The sequence below is a fragment of the Nipponia nippon genome, unplaced genomic scaffold (assembly GCF_047370975.1).
Source record: "Nipponia nippon isolate SJK-2023a ecotype South Korea unplaced genomic scaffold, ASM4737097v1 scaffold_17, whole genome shotgun sequence".
In the NCBI taxonomy this organism is placed as follows: domain Eukaryota; kingdom Metazoa; phylum Chordata; class Aves; order Pelecaniformes; family Threskiornithidae; genus Nipponia; species Nipponia nippon.
Genome location: NW_028262333.1, coordinates 4108192 through 4126114, shown reverse-complemented (window position 1 = coordinate 4126114; position 17923 = coordinate 4108192). Strand labels below are relative to the sequence as shown.

Genomic DNA, 17923 nt, shown 5'->3' with positions numbered 1-17923 from the left:
TGTTTACTCAAGTGCACTTCTTTGCCTTCCAAGGTAAAAGTCTTAAAAATAAAGACAGACTAACATTTCCAGATGCCAATGACATACCCTCTGACAGTCTTCTCTTTCTAAAAGCCTGCTTCTTTCATATAGTTTTTCTTCACTAGATGCAGAAACTGCATTCTGGGGCTTCTGTTGCTTTTGAAAAACAGCATCTCTTTTTCCTCCAGCTACTTTTTAAAAGGCTCCCTTTAACCTTTCACTGAACATACTGACAGCCAGGGTCAGTTCCTCAGAAATTACTTCAATGTATTTTCATTTAAATGTAACCCTCCCAGATTCCTTGCTTCCAATTGCCACCTCTGCCTCAGTAATTGGGGTGGATAAAAAGATAAATAAAAATGCTCAGCGACATAAGTTACACTTACAGCTTCCCTACAGCATTCTTCGGCTGCGTTTCCACATGGCTGATCAGATCAAACTCACTTTGTTGGCTCCTATTTCTTCTGCCTTTGTGCAGCTCCCCAAAGCAGGGCCTTCAAGTCCAGCCAACACCATAGCTAATGTGCTAGAACCTTCCCCAGAAAGAGCCAGCCCTGCTCTAAAGAAGTCATTAATGCAGAGCTAATTAATAAGAGCAAAAGGATTGGCCCAGCCCTGCCCATTGGAAGTTGCAATGAAGGTGTTGCTGGCTTAATTAGCAGGTTTACTTGGGGGGAGGGGGGAAAGCAAAAAAAAAAATCCTTTTTATTTTTAAAGGAGTACATCAAAACCGTTTGGGGATTTTTTCCCCTTTTATTCCTTACAGATTTGTGGGGGATTCATGCCTAGAAGCAGTGTTGGGCACCAGGCCCTCAGGCTCAGCACTTGCTGTGTGTTGGGGTAGCAGCAGCTGTATTAACTAGTGTGGGACAGACACAGGTCTCAGCTGAGCAAACCCAACCTGAGAGCCTGCAGGCCACATCCTCTGTTCAGGAACTCCCACAGCGTGGCCAAACCAGGGCACACAGCCAAACCAGGGCACGCAGCAGGGTGCTGAACCCAGGAGAGACCGAGAGGGACCCCAAAGAGGAACCTCCGCTGCCTCCCCCTAACTCATGGCCTGTGAGAAGATGCTGTAGAGTCAAAAAGTCTCACCACAGCCCTGAGCATGACTAGTGGGGAAGTCCAGATCTGCCACACGATGTTTTCTTCTGATCAAATGCTGTTCCCACAATGTGCTCTTACTTCAAGTTGTCGTTGCCTAGAGTTGCCATAGCAGGGACTGGTGAACTCCAGGCAATGGAGGTAACAAATGGTGTCATGGATTTGAACCTTCTCCCATGCCATTCCCATAGCCACTGTAGCAGAGTTGGTGAGGACCCCAATGACATATACACAAAAGGTCTGCAGCATATCCCATGGATGATCCCCCAGCCTCCATGGCCAGTCCCACTGCACTGATGCCCCCAGGCTGGTTACCAACGTAGTCTGTTCTTCAAAGCCTAAATCTTAACCCAGCTGAAACACAAGCAAGAGCACCCTCAGAAAGGGTGCGACTAGCATGCTGAAATGACAGGCTTTGCTGTGCCATGCGCTGCCAATCTGCCCCGCAGCCACCCGAAGGCTCTAGTTTTCCCAGCTGACTAGAGGTAAGGTTAGTGCTGCAGAGCTACCATTACGGCCAAATGAGAGGCAGTTTTTACAGGGCTTGAGGATAACGGGGATGATTTCAGACTTCCCTGGGCTGTTCTGTGCTGTCGGCAGCCCTGCCTCCTGCTCAGACACCGCGGGGTTAAGCCAAGGTCCAGACTATCCTAACCACACATATGCCCATGCAGCCCGCAGTGTCCAAACCGTCCCATCCTCAGGGTCAGCTCTAAGCACAACACAGGGATATGTCTGAGCAGCTCAACAGCCACAGCCTGCTTGCCAGCTCTGCCACACCGAAGTCCTGGGAACAGGGATGGCAGGTCCTGCCGGTGTCCCTGAGCGTGGTCAGAGCGTGGGGGCAGTTTGTTGCAGAGAAGGACTGGGGACAATTTCTGACCCTAGCAGCAGCAATGTTCTGCCCCTCAGCCCTTCTGTCCCACTAGAAGCAGCAGAAGGTGAATGTCACCCTTCATCTCTTCTTCATCACTGTTTTTAGTGTCCTCAGAGCCTTTCCATGGCGATCACAGGATTTTTGCTTATGCTGCTCAGAAACACTGAGATGGCTTCACCCACCTCTCACAGGCACCTGATGGGACGACCAAGTTTCCAAGATGTAGCTGTGCTCTGCGTTGTGCTTCTCACCTGCAACTTCTCTAAAAGACAAACGAGCAGCACTGGTGGGACTGGGCACCCCAGACACATCCATACAAAACCCAGCCAGATGGCACTACGCTACCCCGTGCCTGGGCACTGGGGTCCTAAGTGAAGCACCCTGGGGCTGCACGGTGCAGGTCTGCATCGCCAAGCGAGCTCCACCACCAGAGCTGCTGGTTTTTGCAGCTCGTTGTCGTGAGGACCAACATGCAACTCCAAACAAATGACGGGGGATTCCCTATGCACAGTGATGGGGGAGACATGGATTTACAAATGAGTGGTATGAGGGTTTGTGGGGGCAGGACAGAAGAATTTCCCTGCAGGTTGGTCTTCTGGGCATTTTCCCACCTCTGGAAATGCTGCAGTACTTCTTTGGAGAGCTGAGACATCACACCAGTCATTTCAACAACTGGGGAAAAACTAACTCCTGTTCAAATGCCTTAGGATTTGGCATAAAAAAATACAATTGCTAGCGGTAAATTACAAATTTTATTAACATAGTCTCCAAGGGTCATTCAAACATGCTGAATCACAGGCAGTGTTGGTGGCCTTTAAGTCATCTGCATTTTTGATTTATACTCGCAGCATTCTTGTGGCTTAATTTTTCTCTTGATTACATAAAAGCAATAAGAACTGTATCTGGTGATTTTTTTTTCTTTTTTTTTTTGGCAATTTGAAGTTAGGCAGCATTGCATGTTATTTCTTCTCTTTTCTGTTCCTCACAGCATAAGTTGTATTCAAGGAAGAGCATTAGTAAAAATGGAGAAAAACAAATTCAATTCTGTAACATGGTGTTACTAAGGCGGCAGATACCAGAAACACCTATGAATAATGCATAAAGCACCTTCTCAAACAAGCTTCTTTATGCAATGAGTTTTAAAGGTGACATGGCGGAATTTGCACAAAGATTTTAAATTTTCACAGTTGAAGCTTTGGCCTTCGGTTTACACCCATTGATATTTTGAGGGCTCATAAGCATCTCTCAATGCAGCATGAAACACGCCTTTTTTATTTTCCATGGCACCTACACATGATGTAGGAGCTTTTCACAGGGAAAAAATGCTGGTTTCTCCTTCAGCGCCACTGAAAGCTTTTTCAGGGTCTTCCACTGGTCCAAGGCTGTAGTGAGAAGCATAGATCACTATAAGATGGGGCAAAAGCACTTTGCTGCTTCAGAGCATCCTTTCTTATTTGTAACGTCAGCAAATTCCCATTGAAATGGAGACCAGAAGCTACCGAGTCCACTGGTTTCAATGGTGCAATGCATACTTTTTACACCAGAGAAGTGTTTACCTTGCTTGCATTCTTCTAATGGATAGGAAAGCACTGTTCAGACCTTATAATGACAGCTGTAGGGTAATCACCATGGGATTCAGAAAAGAGTCCCTCCTTGGCCCCCAATCCTTATCTCCTAGGTAGAGTATGCAGTGGGGGACCATCTACCATTGAAAGATTATTGGTCTTTGGCAAAGGGATGATACTTCACTGGACTACCCTGGGGTTTGTCTAGAGAAAATCCTTTTTTCAAGATAAGCCAGAAGACATGAACTTATCAGTTACACCTGCACAGGGTAATTAACCATATATATTTCATATCTGCCTCAAATTTATCATCTCAATGATCACCTCAGATAGATACTTCAATGTGACCCAAGGAGTGTGTGAGAGGGTGCAGTGGCCCCATGAGAGCTGCAAGAGTTACCTAGTGGTGGAAAGCTTGGTTTGCCACACTGCTGCAGTGTGCCCTTCGTGGGGCCCATTTGTTGTGTATTGGCATGAATTACCACTCCATGGAGGACTGTCCATAAACCCCTGATCCCTTTCTGAGCAATCATTTTGCCGGTTGATCATCATAACCATTTATCTCTACATTTCTTTAAAAGAACCCCACCAGGGTCATGTCCTGGTATTTGATCAAAGGATAAAGCAGATGAGGTATTTCCTTAAGCTGAGATCGCTACGTAACAGTAAGTACCAGTTGCTGAAGTTCTCCAGTGCTCTGGATGTCTGTTCATTGCTACATAGAAGCAGTATCCAGGATCCATTGTTTGATTTTCTGGGGTGAAGTTATCTGAAGCTTGCTCATAGTACAACTTGGGTAGTCAGCACCACAAGCCAATACTACACCCATTACAATCAGTGGCAAATACCTTCCTGCCTCTAAGAAAAATTACATTGGAACTTTTAATAGGAAATTACAAAATGGATTACCTTTTTATTATAAACTTCTTTGTGTGTCTACCTAGAAGCAAAATAATATTAATGTCACAATGGCAAAAAGAAATCTATAATTCTAATGAATCCGTCAAATGAGTTCAGAAGAAAAGACAGCAAGTTGCAAAATTTCTGTGGGCTAAGCAGGAAAGAAAGGCTCTCATTCTGATTTAAGTTACACCAATGTCTGTCAGGAGCAATTCCAGGAAACTACGGGACCACTTTACTATAAAGCAAGAGCCAACAAGAGGAGTCAGACCTGCAACAAGTGAGTGAATAGGTTCTTTGCACAGGCTTCCTCCTGCTGCATCCCCACCAACTCATGCTCCCTGGTCTCCTCGTGGTGACGCAGCCCTGGAGTAAGGACAGCAACCCCAATAAAATGAACAGAGTGCTGTCACAGGGGCCATGGCAGATTTACCAGAAGATTAACCAGAGATACAGAAGGACATCTGCACCAGTCCAGCATCAGAAACATTGATCAATTATGTGCTTAGGAATACTTACGTTTCCAAAACAACAGCAAGGGTATCGATATGAGAAGAATGGGCACCGCTAGGAGACAGGCAATGAGAATGGCATAGCTGGGAAACTGGAAGGGAGAAGAGAAAAACTGAAAAGACTTTAGAAGCATGTTTACTTCAGACCTATTCACACAGGAGCGACTTGCCCTGGTGGCTAAGAGCTCTGAAATATCTGCATTGGGCTGGAGTTTGCAATGCTTTTCTGGGCTTGCCTGTACAAAATATGGAGAAGACACATCAGCTTGATCATGATAAACAACATGAATTACCTGTTAAGCATTTAATAAATCTTCTTCTGAAGCATTTGAGCCTAGATTCATCCCACTTAACATGAACTTCTTAATAAGGTGTCTAAAGTAGGAGCTTAGTCACCCTCATTCTTCTCTCACTTAGAGACAGGGAAGCGTATCGACCCTCCTAAGTTGCCTTTTCCCTGGTCACACCCCGAGGATGCTACCTCTGCCTCTCTTACAGGGTACCAGGGGGATGAGTTTTTTCTGAAGTGTCCAAGCCAGACGGGATGGCCACAGACTTTGGCTCTATCCACTGGAAAGATGAAGAGATGGTTCCTGAGCTTCTAAACAAAAGTTCAAGCTACTGTTTGCAAACACTGTTCCTTTAGTATGAACACATTGAAAATCACTAGCATGTCCTGCTGTCCTTCTGGCTTCTAGTTAAACATTATTGAAATTTAGAGGAAGTCTTACCATATCTTCATTATCTTGTTTCTCAGCCTTGCTGTCTGAACTTGCTGCACTCCCTGAAAATAAGAGAGATATTGAAATTATTACTGGCACAGTCACCTGAAGGAGTGAGGGCCACTGTGGTTGTCACTGCTTTAGTCAAGGAGTAATGAACTCTCAGGGAATGAGGAGGGTAAAATCTGGCCCTGAGCAGGAGAAATAAAGCGCCTTGCAACCAAAAGGGAACAATCTGTTTCCACCACAAATGGTATATCAGGCAGTCATTGCGAAATGTCAGTCTTCATTAAGGAAAGAGGAGCCTTCCCAGGGACAGCCCATGAAGCAAGACAGTAGAAACTTGTCTGCTGTGAAGGAGTTTTCACTTCTGTAAGCATGACAAGATGTCGTAGTGAGCAGAGGTAGTAAACAAGGTGCAAGTCTAAGTGGAGGAACTGCCTCAGTTTAGTTGTGATCAGACTTATGTGTGATTGCAGTTTTTGAAAGCTGTATTAGTACTGCAAACCACAAGAAACATCTCTACGTTCAGATAACTTTTACCACAGATTTAAGAAAGCTCTATGAAGATGATGCTTTTTTTTTTCTATCCAGGGATATTAAGAATAATTCAGTTCTAGTTTTCTAAGCTTTGGAAATAGGGATGAAGTAAATGAATGCTCAAGAACTCTTGGGGCAAACTTTTCTGCTGTTATCCTATAAGCCTGTTCTCTTACTTTTGCTAGTTAATTGGAAGTCACAAAAAGTTAATCTAGGATTGGGCCTTGGTGTGTCGTGACTTCATGCTACAAAGTACTGAAGTATTTAAGTATTTGGAGCACTTGATCTGTCACAGAAAGTGCCCAGTATTAAGAAGCATCTTAAAAACAGAGGAGTCACTCAGCTTAGTGAAACAAAACCTCAGCTTACATCTATGACAGGAAAGCTCCTATGCCTTAGGTCATGCCTAAATGTATAGAAAGACTGTGATGAGTAGTGCTTTCTGAGTTTTGACGAGAGAACAACCATCTGAGCAAAAAGTACCAGGGACCAGATGAGTCATTCGTCAAGGCACATATATATAACACGCTTGCAGTGCCCAAAACCACAGCGAAAGGAAATTTTATATGCATGAGACACCCAGAATGTCACGTGGTGATGGGGGGGATCAGATGGTCACAAAGAATCCCAGTAGAAAAAAAATAACTTTTTTTCTTTTTTTTCAGTTTTTCAGAGTATGCAGTGAATAACCTGATCTCCCCCAGATTTCTCAGTTCTGATCAGCTTTCTGTGAGAGCTGAGTTGATTTGTCTCCATGTACCAAATAATGTGCTTTCATTTTATCATAGACATGCACAGGGCACAGGTAGCTCATATGCATGCAACTGTAGCTAGAAATTTGCACTGGAGTAGAAAAGAGATTATGGCTAATAAGCACCGCAGCTAAACAAATATAGGTAATAAAACCCTAGCAAGTGCTAAAAATCCCAGGGATACGCGAACACTGCATTTTGCCATACGCCTGTTTTATGACACCCCTCTTTCCTTCCCTCAGAAGAGAGAACTGTAGTTCAGCAGAACTACCCCCAAATACACAAGAAGCGCATATCTCTGACACGCACGTCCCACAAGTCAAAATTAAACTTTCTGGCAGCGTGCTGCAGCCTGGCTGATGGGAACAACTATTGCTGCTTACTTTCCATACCTGAAGGAACAAAGGTTCTCTTCGGGGTCTGAAGCATGGGTGGCGCTGGCGGGGTTGTTGCTGGGGGAAAGCAAGTGAAGACAGAAGAAAAACTAAATCAGAGCCTGGTCAGCAGGAACCAACCGCCCCAGCAAACCCAACCCATATGGCAAGAATTGTGCTTGGAGATGGAGGGCTTTCTCAACCATGGGTTTCTCTCCCAGGTACTGTGCTATCATCAATACAGAGTTCAGCAACAAGTTAGCCTTCCCTTACATTACAATAAGGCTGAAGTTGGTCCATTTAGTGCATTATCTCACAGAGTAAAAGGAGACTGAGTCAAGAACTTAACTTGGCTTATGGCTCTTGGAGGCAGTGCTCAATTATGCTGCAACATTTTCACACATTATGACGGTTTGGCTCTCGGAAATCGCATGACACAAGTTTTTGCATAGGTGGGAGTGTACATGACTCACATAAGCACGGTAGGTTTTCTGTTGTTATTGCTCTTGTGGTGGCTCTTTCTAGGCCACAGTCACAACTGAAGTTGCCCCCAGAATCCCAGAGGTAAGAGCCTTTGCAAAACTTGCTATTTACAATGGCAGAATATAGGGATTATCCAGAACTATATCAGAAAGATGACAAGTGAGACAGGGGTGAGAAACCCTCACAAATGCTCAAGAGACCAGTTTAGTCTCTTCTGTGAGTCCTCTCCAGGGGCATTAAGGAACAGTTTCCTAAACTCTATTTCTGCTGTAAGTCTCAAAGGAAGACCTGCGAAAATCAAACACTGTGTTTTTAAGAATGAAGAGATTCTTGGCACTAGTTGAAACTAAAAGGACTCTCTTAAGAGCCAAATATTCAATGTCATCCTTGAATTTTAGCTTTCCTAAGTCCTCATTTGAGGGCATCTGGTGGGCAGACTATCACATCTGGATAACTTGCACCATTCTATTTTTATACTTGACTGAGAGACATAAAGGGAAAACTTCACGTAAGTTTGTTCATTTCTCAGATATGGTATGATCTTGTATACCAATTCCTTTTCTCTTGAAGGAATGACTGATAGTTGTGGTAATTGCCTGCTGCTTTCCATAATGACCAAGGACACACGTTGAACACTGGAGAGTTGAGCCTGCAGCCACATCTGGCTGAATACATTCAGTGAGGTTCGAAGCTCACAACACTCAGGGAGGATTTAAAATGGAAAGCTCAGTGAACTCACAGTGATGACAAATCGGATATCTGAGAATTCAGCTTGGATGGTGACAAAGACCAGTGCCTAACTTCTCTCAGACCTGAGATACCTGACAGTAGTGAGTGAGTCAAAATCTACTTCCTTTGGAGGCTTAAAAACATGTTGTTCTCAGCTATTGTTACATCCTGATTTCAACTTCTGTGTGGACCCCAGATACCTCTTACTTCCAGATGCAATGAATAGCTATCAGTAAATTTGGTACACTCTTAAGAACAGTCAATACTTTGTTTATGACAACTTCTTCATTTCTCTGAACGTGCAACTTCTGACCTTGCAATGTTATCCTACTCACCTGCAGTTGGCACGTCTTCCACCATGAGAGACGTGTGAGCACTTTCAGTTGCCTCTGCAGTCGGAAGTGTGCTTGGGAATTCAGTAGTCACTGAAACAAAGTAAAAAGTAATGCTTATAAAGATCAAGGATTAGGAGGGTCTTCATATGGCATTCAAAATTGCTTGCACAGTTCTGCATCTGCAACTAAGAGTTGAAAATCTGCACCTCAGTTTTCACATCTGCAGCTCATCCTACTCAGATAACTGATGTACTTTACTAGCATGGCCAGCAGTTAGATGTTTGAACTGTTCAGCTGTGGATGTAAATAATTGTTGCCAAGTTTAACTGGGGCACTTTGTTATGGCTGGAAGACAAGAGATGATACAGAAAAGCTGTCCTCAGAGGTTCAGGTCAGAAAGAACTTAAAGTGATAGAAGACCCCAAAAAATGTAGAAAAACCAGCCTTGTGTGCAGACATCATTCTGTGGAAAAGAAGGCACTGATGTGGATAAAGTAGCAACCTAGGAATGGTTAGGATGACAATAGATCACTCTGACAAGTAGATATTAATAATAACAGCAGCCTTGATATGGGATGACAATGTAAGTACTGAATTTTAAGCATGTTTTGCATTCTCACTAACTTTGTTGCTCAAGCAGAACATGCTCTAAACCAACCTTTTCAGCAGACCATTTCAATCGTCTTTCCCAAATCAAGAAAAAAATTGGTGCATAGTTGAGTGACTTTCTCTTACTCCGTCCCAGGTACAGGACTTTGCATTTATTTCTGTTGTACTTCTTGAGGTTTCTGTCACATTATTTCTCCAGCCTGTTAAAACTTCTCTGAATGCAAGCCTGACCCTCTGCTGTTTTGGCCATTCACCCCAGTTTGTCATCATCCACAACATTTGACCTGTGTTTCTTTAAACCTACTGAGACACACCTATAGGCATCTCGGAGAAAACTTCCCAGATACAAATATAAGTATCATCTGGAGAGTCTTTGTGATGCCAGAGTCAGGCTAACACAGACCATCTCTGCTACAGAAAAAAGAAAGGATTGGTGCTGGTTACCCTTTGTACCTTCAGGAAAAGGGACAGACTCTGACGAGCAGAACATGTCATCATCTTCAGTTTCTGCTTGGAACCCAGTTGGAAAATCTGGGAGAGCACTGGTGGTCACCATAGTTGCTGGAAAAGTATCACTTGCTGTCACAGCAAATGTTGGGGGAGCAATGCTCTCCAGTGTAATCACTGCTGGAGACTCGGTGCTTGCAGTTGTTGCTGGGGGGACGGTGGTTGTCAGGAGGACAGCAGTCTCTGCTGTTGTTTGATGATCAGAAGTTGTCTGGGGAGCAAAAGTTGTTTTTCTAAAACGTTTGGGGGAAACGGGAGCCTTTCTCATGGTGGTTGTCATCACTGGAGGGGCTGCATGGAAAAAACGTAGCCAAGAGAAAAGACAGACCAGAGCATTCACAACCGACCCTGAGGAAATGAATGAAAATTATCTAGCTGCTAAAATACTGAGAATGAAGGTGGGAGAGTCGCTATTTAAAAAGGTTGTTTAATTAGCAGAAAACATGCTCCAGCCAGAGCAATTCCTAGATTTACAGATATGCTTTTTCTTTTTTTTTTATAGGTCTCAAACACCCCCTCCTCGACTCTCTTACAGAAATGGGACGGCCAGAACCTTGCGTGGTAGAACCCCAAAACTTGCAAACTTTGTGATTTTGCTTCTCAATGTCCTCATAAAAATAAAATAAATAAAAGATCTTGTTTTTCACATACAAGCTTCTTGCTAATCTTTTCAACCAGCCCTTTTTTATGAACCCTGTTTCCCTCAAACTCAGGAATAGACATGGGATTGCAGGATTTTTCCCCCACTCTCCTGTTATATTGCTTACAACAGGCATACAAGAGTGCTGTGTACATCAGCACCAATTGCACTCCTGACCACTCTGTAAAAAAGTCAGAAAAAAAATTGTCTTTCTGCAGTATGGAGGATGGGTACCATCTTTTTTTCTGTGCTTTTCAATGTTTTTCAGTCTCTTCTCAACTTTGTACGACCCTTACTTTATCCTGCAGCTCAACAAAATAATAGGTAGGGGAAAAAGTCCTTCAAGACTCTGAGAAAAAAATTTCTAAACATGTGGGTCTCCTTATAACATGAACCAAATGAAAGCCTTTTTGGTGTTGGTGTGAACCCCAAATGAAAAACTGAATTTCATTCCAAGGGCTCTTCAAATGATAAATCCCTTTTTAAATTCCATCATCTTTTAAAACGTCAAATATAGCTACACAATGAGTGTATTGGGTTTGCGTGGCAAGGTTTTGGTAGCAGCTGGGCTACAGGGGTGGCTTCTGTGAGAAGGTGCCAGAAGCTTCCCCGATGTCCGAGAGAGCCAATGCCAGCCGGCTCCAAGATGGACCCACCGCTGGCCAAGGCCAAGCCCATCAGCAACAGTGGTAGCGCCTCTGGGATAATGTATTTAAGAAGGGGGAAAAAAAACCAAAAAACTGTGCCCTGCAGACATCAAGGTCAGTGCAGAAGGAGGGGGAGGAGGTGCTCCAGGCACCGGAGCAGAGATGCCCCTGCAGCTCTTGGTGAAGACCATGGTGAGGCAGGCTGTCCCCTGCAGCCCATGGAGGTCCATGGTGGAGCAGAGATCCACCTGCAGCCCGTGGAGGACCCCACGCCAGGACAGGGGAATGCCCAAAGAAGCTCGCGCTGGAGCAGGCTCCTGGCAGGACCTGTGGCCCTGTGGGAAGAGGAGCCCAGCCTGGAGCAGGTCTGCTGGCAGGGCTTGTGACCCCACGGGGCACCCACACTGGAGCAGTTCGTGAAGACCTGCAGCCCATAGGAAGGACTTGCATTGGAGAAGTTATGGAAGTTATGCTGGAGCAGGGGACAAGTGTGAGGAGTCCTCCCCCTGCGGAGGAAGGAGCTGCAGAGACAAGGTGTGATGAACTGACCCCAACCCCCATTCCCCATCCCCCTGCGCTGCTGGAGGGGAGGAGGGAGAGAAATCAGGAGTGAAGTTGATCTTGGGAAGAAGGGAGGGGTGGAGGAAGGTGTTTTTAAGATTTGGTTTTATTTCTCATTATCCTACTCTGATTTCATTGGTAATAAATTAAGCTGATTTCCCCCAGTCGAGTCTGTTTTGCCTGTGACGGTAATTGGTGAGTGATCTCTCCCTGTCCTTATCTTGACCCACGAGCCTTTTGTTGTATTTTCTCTCCCCATCCCTCTGAGGAGGGGAGTGATAAGGCGGCTTTGGTGGGCACCTGGCATCCAGCCAAGGTCAACCCACTACAAATGAGAAATTAAATATTTCATTTGAAAGGCAAAAAAGCGGTAAAAGTTACTATTTTCTCATCAAAACTGCTCATTGAATGTGATTCAAATTGGCAACTGGTTGCAGATATCCCTTGAAAACTATGTAATTTAGGAAAAACAACAAATAAAAAAGTACACATAAACTCCAATTTTAAACTCCTATCCAGCGAGAGGTTTCTCGCTGCTGGCTGTATCATGAAGGTCCCCAAACTCACCTCTGACCACCTCCAGCCGCATGTTCTTTTTGATGTCGTTGAACCAACCCGGGATCTCTATGCGGCAGCAGTATGTACCTGCATCTTCTGCCTTCAGTTCCCCAATCGTGAGAGACACATCTCCATAGGAAATATAGCCCTGGAGACTGTATCGCTGAGATTTTCTGTATGTCACTCTGTTCCCAGTGGTGTGCAAAATTTTGTTATTGCACTTCGAATTTGGGCACGGGCCTCTGCCCCAGCACATATCGGAGATGTCCTTACGTTGTGCCACCTGATAGAAGCAAGGCAACTGAACAGGTTGCCCTATTACTCCTCTAATGACTTCGGATGTGGTGTGCGCTGTCAAGGAAGAACAAGGAAAGATGAGTGTTGACAGTCTCCAGTGCGTGACTCTACCTATGCAACACAACGAGGCAGGAAAAGAAACACTCCTGCCTGCAGGCAGGCCACAGTTGCTGATCCCCCAAGCCTTCCCCTGGAGCCTGTGGCAACTAATGGCCCGGGGCACTATGGGCAACAGCCAATATCTTGCAGACATTGGCTTGCTGCTGGAGGGCTGCTCACAAAATGTATCCCTCACATCAAACACATGGTGAGCGAAGCTGAGGTCTGTCGCTGGCAGCCTGAGCGCAGACTAGACCTCTGCAAATGGAATTTGGGACCTCTGCTCCCATCCCATCTCCTCTTCTAAGAGACTGAAAGTTGTTCAGAAACCTGGTGTGAAATACATCTGGTTTTCTCAGTCCATCATCATCTCCTTCAAAAAGGAAATGCTGTTGTAGTTGCCTTTCAATGACAGTCTCAAAAGCAGGGTCCAAAATACCTATTCATGTGTGAAATTAGAGCCTAATTAAGCTGACAGAGCAGTGGGATCCGTCTATGGGAACCCGTTCTCAGAAAGTGCACTGCTTTTCTGTTTCCGAGCAAGCCCTGCCAACTATCCCACTTACCTTGCAGAGCACTGTCCACATAGACACTTTAACTGCTAGCATTATACTGATGTTAAAAAGAGCATATGCATGCTTTCCTTGTGCTCTTACTCTTAATGACCAGCTTTACTTGGTGTTTACAGCCAATACCCACCTTAGCATCTGGTTTGAATCTTTGCTACGTATTGTTCCTTCTTAACTGTCTATGCAGTTCCCAGATTGCCCTAAAAGTGATTTCTTCTTCATGAAAGGCACTATACAAAAAAGGTTCCCATACAGGAACAAATCTTTTCTGGTTTAGATTCACCTAGTCTGTGCCTGTCCTCCTACCTTGTTGCCTTCTTCCCCTGTGTTATCATTTACATACGGTGAAGCAGGAACTGAGGGGCCTGGGGAGCGTCCAGACCTGGTCCTCTGCTGCAGCAAGCGGATCATCCCGCAGATCTGATGTCTCATGGCCAACTTGCTTATCCCAAAGAGGACTTACAGCAGTTGCTGCTATTATCACCAGCTTTGGCCCTGGCTTGCCAAACATTTCTATTTTGCCAGCTGTTTGAATGCCTTTTCTTTTTGGCATGACTCCCAGGTAGCAAACAGATGCTTCCAACTGTGTCCATGTCTCTTTTGTTTTGTCTTTAATGGACTATTCCCCAGGTGAGGTTTTAGTCTGTGGCAGGCTGCCTCATGACTTGTTATTGGGATGACATTTCAGCTTCATTATTGCTTATCCCATTGGCAAGATAAGCCAACTCATTCAGATTTCCACAGCTCCAAATGCTAAAAGAGTAGAGGCAGACAAAACAACATGCAATACGGTGTGAAGAGCAGAAGCTTTTGCAGTGAAATGAAGGTAGGATGTGCCAAAAAAATTAATTCCTGAATACAGGATAAGGCTTTGCAAGATGGCTGCTTGGTTTAGTCCTTAGAAAGGGTAGGTTCATTTGCCTTCCTACAGCAAAACAAGCAGAGGAAATAGCCTCTTTCTGCGACGACAGAACAAAACAGTTCATCCAGTTGACCTTGAAAGTATCCCTAGGGGAGCAGAGGGTTAGTCACCGAGCAGGTTAACACATATTTTCAAGTCACCCCAACAAAGAGGTGTGCAAAACCAAGACCAGCTTGAACTGTTTCTGACGTTAAGGTCACTACTGCTTAAGGAGAAATGGGCTCATCTTCTGTTCCTACTTCGTCCCAGTCTTGCACAGCACAAAAGCAGCTTCATTAAGTAACTCTTTGACAAAAGAAAATTCGCCTGCTCTTCTCTTTGAAAGAAGCAGAGCCCTGGACTTATTTAATAAATAAGTAAATAAATAAATAAATAAAAAGAAGAAGAGGGAAGAGACAAGGCACCAGAGTGTCTCCAGCGCAGTTTCCCACCAGTATTGGTGCTAGAAAGTTACAGGTTTTGCAGTTTCAAATCCTCTTTTAATTTATGTGAAGCTAATATTGCCAACATCTGCCTGCACTGCAGGTTGGTATGGAAAACTTCAATACGGCAACAGCCTTGACTTGACAGTATGAACCTCTGCAAGGACTAACTAACTTCCTTCTCAGCTGCAGCCTCTTCCATGGACACATTATCCAAAAGAAATAGTAAATAGGACTGAATGAACGTGTCTTTGAAATTAAGAGGTTTCTCAGATTGTGACACCCTAGCCTTACTGTGAGAGGAATCCTACCCTTGTCCGTGGCAGTGACCCTCCTAGGCACCTTGATTTGACCCAAGGCACCCTGAGCATCAGCTGTACCTTGCTAGTCCCACTGCAGTCAGTGAGGTTTGCCACTCTGAGTCCTTAATCCAAGTGAGGGCAAAATGGACTCCATCTCTTTAATACATCTTCCAAAATAGAAAGGGGTATTCATAATTTTTCAGATCATACAGATATACACATGTTTATATACAGTCTCTCTTGAACCAATCCTCAGTGACAGTTGGTATTAAGCTGTAACTCCAATAGTTGCTGTTGTAGCGGTCTTCTCTCCTGTAGACTGGTCATTGGATGGACAAAGACATACATCCTCCAGCCAAGACAGCTGGTGGAAAAAGATTTTTTTTTCTTGATCTATTTCTGGAATAATTTTCCTTCTTTGTAGAAGACACTTGGCATCTTTTCCCTGTCAACCCTTTTTTTTTTTTATTTCTTCTTGAAGCTTCTGTACTGATGAAATTGCAGAGAAAATGACTGATAAACAGAAAAGAAGCATTTAACTGCCCACTCGGCTGGTTTCCTGAGTCTCAAGACTACCCATTCTCAGCGCTGAAATGAGTTAAGGAGAAGGTAACAAAAAGCCATTCTCACCCTTCAGTAGCTCTGCGTATAAGAAAGTTTTTGAAAATTAGACCAAATGGAGGGGAGTACCTCCAATTTATTTTGAGGCTGAAGATATGGCAAGGAAAGAGCCTTCCTGTTTCTTCTCCTGAGACTGGCAAAAGACAAAAAATATTATGGAATTCCCTGGGCTACAGCAAAGTGCGAGTGAAGCTCCACTTCAGCAGTAGACACCGTGGAGGTTGTGTTACCTTGCCTCAAAGGGACACGGTTCACCTCTTGCCCCTCTGTATCCCGCCGCTGACCAAACTTTGCCACTACTTTTCAGATCAATTTAAGAACATCACAGTTGCTGTAGATGTGTTATGTAACATTTCATCCTGGCAGAGGTTAGCCAATTAATATTTAGTCATCTGACACAGAATTTTCTGAAATGCCTAAGTGATTTAAAAGCTCCCATTAGGAGCTCATGCCCCAGTGAAAGTGGGTGAACTCACATTGCTGAGCCACCTCAGACGATTTGACAACTGCATTGCTGATGCCTAAATGCACATGTAGAAATGTAGCCGATACCAACCACGCTTGCAAAACCCAGCCTCCCAAGTTACTCTTCTTTGCCTTCTATCTTTTTTAGGATTCAGATTTTAGGTGGGTGAACTGAACACTTGGGAGTAAAAGGAGAGGAATCTCCAGCAGCGCTTTCCCATACTCAGTTCATAGCAGCAGGCAGCCCTCAGAGTTTCAGAAAATCCTTTCTTTATCACGTATTCATTACTCTGTCAGTATTTCAGTTCCCTAGCTTGGGCTGTGTCAGCACTGTAGCATGGTGGAGAGGCAGATGAAGCAGCAAAGCCAGCAGCACACATATAACAGTAGTAAAGAAATTAGATAATTTGGGGGGACGGGGGAAGTAACTAAGCCTATACACAGAGGAAACCACAAACATTTTTAAAAAGTAAAAAAAAAAAAAAAAAATTGTTGATCAGTATTAACTCAGTAAGTTAAGAAAACTTTTGAAGTTCTGTATACAATTATGACATTTTTTTCACCATTTTGTTTCCACAAAACAAGTGTCACTGGTTTTAATTTTACAAAATTTTTGTTTTCTGAGCAAGCACACAAAAAGAAGGTGAAGACTCACCTATAAAGGTCTGTATGATAATCCAGTGAAACAGCACAAAATGGGGCATTTTAGCTGACGAAGACTCCAGGGCAGTGAGTGGAAGGAGAGAAAACTAGATCTTATGCTTCCCAGAGATGCTGAGTGAGCCCCACTGAAATCTCATTTCTCCATTTCCAGGTTTTATGTACCGCAACTGCTTCTTTCCTACGCTTCCGGAGAGAAGCCAGTCTAAACAGATGATTCTCCTGCTGCATTTAGCAATGGTGCGGCCTCACCTTGAGCACTGTGTGCAGTTCTGGGCCCCACAATTTAAGAAGGATGTGAAGGTCCTTGAATGCGTCCAGAGGAGGCCAACAAAGCTGGTGAAAGGGCTGGAAGGCACGTCCCTGAGGAGCAGCTGAGGACTCTGATTTGTCTAGTTTGGAGAAAAGGAGGCTGAGGGGTGACCTCATTGCTCTCTGCACCTTCCTGAGGAGGGGACGTGGAGAGGGAGGTGCTGAGCTCTTCTCCCTGGGATGCAGTGATAGGACACATGGGAATGGTTCAAAGCTGCACCAGGGGAGGTTTAGACTGGACATTGGGAAGCATTTCTTTACCGAGAGGGTGGTCAAACACTGGAACGGGCTTCCTAGAGAGGAGGTCGATGCCCCACGCCTGTCAGTGTTTAAGAGGCATTTGGACAATGCCCTTAATAACAAGCTTTAACTTTTGGTCAGCCCAGTGGTCAGGCAGTTGGACTAGATGATCGTTGTATGTCCCTTCCAACTTAACTATTCTATCCTAGCCCATTCTATCCTAGTCTCCTTTCCTCTTCCAAGACACTCAGCATGGTACTGCCACCAAAGATTTCTATATACTATTTGTTTTGCCTTCCCATGAAAGTCTACGGCCCGTTACCATTCTGTGGTGCTGACCAGCAAAACCAAGCTCTGTGCTCTTACACTCCTAAACATTTGGCTTAGCCTCCACCTCCGACTTTGTCTTCGGTTACATTTTCTTAATCCCCTCATTTCCCCTGATTCTGCTTTCTGCTTGAAGACCCCTCTCTTTCTTTCCCCAGCTTCATATTTTGTATTTGCAAAGACAGCCTTGGAGGAACTCTCACGAATGTTTTCTCGCTAAAACAACATCCATCCCAAAGATCTGCAACAAC

The 17923-nt window shown here is 44.5% G+C and overlaps 1 protein-coding gene across 1 annotated transcript; it reads right to left on the bottom strand.

The window, feature by feature from the left end:
- Positions 1-3162: 3162 nt before the first annotated feature.
- On the bottom strand, positions 3163-16919 carry LOC104014260 (T cell immunoglobulin and mucin domain containing 4). The gene is made up of 10 exons (XM_087754184.1): positions 16789-16919; positions 12446-12787; positions 9977-10321; positions 8915-9004; positions 7386-7445; positions 5711-5763; positions 4987-5071; positions 4739-4833; positions 4477-4507; positions 3163-3384 (listed from the first exon to the last, which is right to left on the bottom strand). The coding sequence occupies exons 1-9, from the start codon at positions 16835-16837 to the stop codon at positions 4484-4486; spliced, it is 1143 nt and encodes a 380-aa protein (XP_087610310.1). The 5' UTR covers positions 16838-16919; the 3' UTR covers positions 3163-3384; positions 4477-4483.
- Positions 16920-17923: the final 1004 nt, after the last annotated feature.